The sequence below is a fragment of the Felis catus genome, chromosome B3 (assembly GCF_018350175.1).
Source record: "Felis catus isolate Fca126 chromosome B3, F.catus_Fca126_mat1.0, whole genome shotgun sequence".
In the NCBI taxonomy this organism is placed as follows: domain Eukaryota; kingdom Metazoa; phylum Chordata; class Mammalia; order Carnivora; family Felidae; genus Felis; species Felis catus.
Window position 1 is genome coordinate 85,618,689 of NC_058373.1, and position 3,642 is coordinate 85,622,330.

The 3,642-nt window shown below is 65.7% G+C and overlaps 1 protein-coding gene across 4 annotated transcripts; it reads right to left on the bottom strand.

The window, feature by feature from the left end:
* On the bottom strand, positions 1 to 3,642 carry NKX2-1 (NK2 homeobox 1). Of its 4 annotated transcripts, none has more exons than XM_045059808.1 (4): positions 3,434 to 3,642; positions 2,910 to 3,141; positions 1,838 to 2,223; positions 1 to 868 (listed from the first exon to the last, which is right to left on the bottom strand). In XM_045059808.1, the coding sequence occupies exons 1-4, from the start codon at positions 3,504 to 3,506 to the stop codon at positions 132 to 134; spliced, it is 1,428 nt and encodes a 475-aa protein (XP_044915743.1). In that variant the 5' UTR covers positions 3,507 to 3,642; the 3' UTR covers positions 1 to 131. The 4 variants fall into 4 exon arrangements, with proteins under 4 accessions (XP_044915743.1, XP_044915745.1, XP_044915744.1 ...); XM_045059810.1 differs by lacking the exon at positions 3,434 to 3,642 and adding an exon at positions 2,321 to 2,465 and having other exon boundaries at positions 2,910 to 3,041; XM_045059809.1 differs by lacking the exon at positions 2,910 to 3,141 and having other exon boundaries at positions 3,423 to 3,599.

The window sequence follows — 3,642 nt, forward strand, 5'->3', positions numbered from 1 at the left end:
CTCGGTCTAAACGGGACAGATTATTAAGAAAAGTCGAAGCGCAGGGAGCGGCGGGTAGTTGGTGATTGTGTGACCGGCAGGAGGGGCAGCGATGAGGCAGCGCGCTGGGCCCGGCCTGGCCCGGTGTCCTCTCACCAGGTCCGACCATATAGCAAGGTGGAGCAAGACATGGTGCCATAGTCCGAGCCCGAAGAGTTCAGGTGGGACAGGCTGGAGACCTGGCCCTGAAGCGCCGCGGGGCTGGCGGCGTGGTGTGCCAGGTCCGGAGACTGGCCTGCGCTGCCCGGCTGGTGGCCCGGGTGTGCACCCAGGCCAGGGCCACCGCTGCCCACTGAGATAGCCGCCGCGGCCGCCTGAGCAGCCTGCGCCTGCTGCTGCGCCTGCTGTTGCGCGTGGCCTTGAAGGCTGCCGGCACCAGGCGCGGGGGCTCCTGCCTGGCAGGGTTTGCCGTCTTTCACCAGGACCGGCACTGCCACGCGGCGCGGCGACTGCTGCTGCGCTTGCTGCTGCTGCGGGCACCCGGCGCCCCCGCCGCCGCCGCCGCTGTCCTGCTGTAGTTGCTGCTGCGCCGCCTTGTCCTTGGCTTGGCGCTTCATCTTGTAGCGGTGGTTCTGGAACCAGATCTTGACCTGCGTGGGTGTCAGGTGGATCATGCTGGCCAGGTGCTCCCGCTCGGGCGCCGACAGGTACTTCTGTTGCTTGAAGCGTCGCTCCAGCTCGTACACCTGAGCCTGGGAGAAGAGCACCCGGCGCTTCCGGCGTGGTGCGCTTGGCAGCGGGGCCATGTTCTTGCTCACGTCCCCCAGCGAGCCCAGGCCGCCCATGCCGCTCATGTTCATGCCGCTCGCCGGGCCCATGAAGCGGGTGACTGTAGGCGACAAACGCACAGCGTCGGCGGGGACCGGGCCGGGCCAGGCCACCTCTGCCTTCCGCGGCCTTGGCCGGCCCTGCCCACCCCGACGGCTCCCTCCTCACCTAAGCTGCCTCCGCCCTGAGAGGCCTAGGTGTCAAGGATGGCTAGCGCCTGCCCCAGGCCTTGCCGTCGAGGGATTTACTGGAAAGCTCCCCACCTCAACCCCGGTTGCCTCCCCACTCTCAGTGCTCCAGCCCAAAAGCAAAGTGGAGAAAGGCCGCTTCCGTTCCTTTCGTGCCCATCTCCGGCCAGAGTCGTGGGGTTATCGGGGCACAGGCGGTGAACTGGGCCCACACCAAAAGCTGGGGTCCCACGGTAGACCCCAACTTTGGGAGCTTAGGAGAGTGGAGTCTTCACTTTCGAAAGCTAGAGCCCCAGACGCTTTGCCTCTTGGCCGCTCTCTCTCCTGTCAGCCCCAGTGAGGGCACTTGCTCGTTCCATTTACAGCCCCCTCTGGAGCCACGCGCGCCCTTCCACCTGCCTACACTAGAGAGCCAGCCGGGCCGGACGCCTGAGCGCGTCGCAGTAGGGCAGCCTCCGGCCCGGCCAGGCCGCGCCTCTCTGCTCCCTGCTTGCCCCCAGCTCCCTTAGGGTTTTTTTTGGGGGGGTGGGGGGTGGGGGGGAGGAAGGCGCTCCCTCGGCACTCCGAGGTCTCCTGCGCGGAGCAGAGCTCCTAGTCGGCCGCACTGGGGAGACACCGAATACTGCTCGCAGGACCCCAGCGTTACCAAGTGTCTCTTCTGGGACACCTCAATCCAGCAGGGGAAAGAATCCCCAGCTCCCGCACCCTACTCCCTGGCGCGGCTGCCGGGCCGCCCACCCAGACGCCCAGTGCGCAGCTGGCAGGAGCCGCGCCTTCTGGGCTGCTCTCCCCGCGCCTCCCGTACTCAGCCCGCGGCCCGGCAGTGGGGCGGCCTCACTTACTGGCGGGGAAGCGCGGGTCTGGGTTGGCGCCGTACCATCCGGGGCCCGAGGCGCTGTTCCGCATGGTGTCCTGGTACGGCGGCAGCTCACTCATGTTGCCCAGGTTGCCGTTGCAGTAGCCCCCCACGGCGGAGTGCGAGAGCTGGGGCACCCCTGCCGCCGTCATGTGGTAGGCGGCGGTGACGGCGCCGTGGTGCCCCACGGCGTGCTGCTGCATGGCCGCGGCCGGCGGAGCCGCCTGGCCCTGCCTGTAAGCCGCCAGCGGAGCCCCGAGGCCGCCGCCCTCCATGCCCACTTTCTTGTAGCTTTCCTCCAGGGGACTCAAGATGTCAGACACTGAGAACGGAGTCGTGTGCTTTGGACTCATCGACATGATTCGGCGGCGGCTGGAGGAGGAAGGAAGAGGAGGAAAAAAAAGGGAGAGGGGGAAGGCGAAGCCTCGCTGCTTTTTTTTTCTCCCTTTGCCAAATATTCTGGTGTTACCTTAACGCCGATCTTGTTGGATGTACACGTAACCGAGTGGACCGAGTCCGCCTTAATTGGCTTGAGTGGAGGCTCGGGGGCTGCCTCGCGTTTGTTTTAGCCCGGCGCCAGGTTTTAGGCAGCCACCAGAGGCGGGGCGTAAGCGCTAAAGCAACAAGACAATAGAAGCCTACATCTTGCCCGAGATAATTAGCTTACATGCTGATGACAAGGTAAACACCTTTAAGTTTCACTTGTCAGGATTTTTAGGTCTCAAAGAGGGAGAGAGAGAGAGAGAGAGGCAGAGACACGACCCAAAGCATTTCTTTCCCCCTCCCCCGGACACCCCCACCCCATTTTTTGTGGGGTGCGGGCGGCGCGCGGGGGGAGACAGGGGAGGGAAAGGAGGAGGGAACCGAGAGAGGGGAGGGCAAGAGGTGGGGTGAGGAGTAGCCGAGGAGGGGGGATGGTGGGGAGGAAGGAAGGTGAATGCTGCTTTGCAACCAACTTTCGGAGTTACAAAGTGAACCACTTTCCAATATAGTCGGGGTTCCCGGGCGGGGACAAGTCTATAGAGGGAGGGAGCCAAGGGACAGGGTAGGGGTTTCACCTGAGCCTGCTGGGGCTGCTCCTCCCTCCCGCCGCGGCCTCCCAGCCCCGCGCCTTCCCACTGCCTCCGGACCACATCGGGCTTCGCGGCGCCGAGCCCCAGTCACCACCAAACGAGCTCGCGAGTCTGGGGACGAACCCTGGGGCCGCACTGTTGTTCTGCGTGTCTGTCCGTCTGTCTGCCTCTTCTGCCGCCGTCAGAGGGACACCTCTGCTCCCCGCCCCCTTTCCCCCTACCCGAGAGAGAATCCCAGCGGGCGGAGGGGACGCTGAGCAGGGGATCGGCTGCCTCGGAGAGGCTGTCCCAGATCCCCGCGTCCCCCTCCCCCCAGCTCAGGGTCTTCTCAGCGGTCCAGGGCCCCCTGCATCACGCCCCCCCCCACACACACACACAACCCACCCGCGGCTCCCTTTCCCCACCCCCATTCCTGGCCAAGACAAGCACACTACTGGCCGCCAGAGCTGGGAAGCTGGGGGGCACTAACCCGAAGGGCCATTGCTGAAGTTGCCCCACCTCGAACAAACCTGGTGTCCCCGACCCTCGCCCATCGCCCGGACACGCGGGGTTCTGGGGCTGGAGCTGACTTTCCGAGGACATCACAGCCCCAGCACCCGAGCCCAGGGCCACGCTGTTTTCCCCTCTGATGCTTCAGGGAGGGCGCGGGCAGGGAGCGTCGTAAGTACCCGCCCGCCTGTTGCCGGGCGGAACTGAGCCTGAACCCCGGCGGGACCAG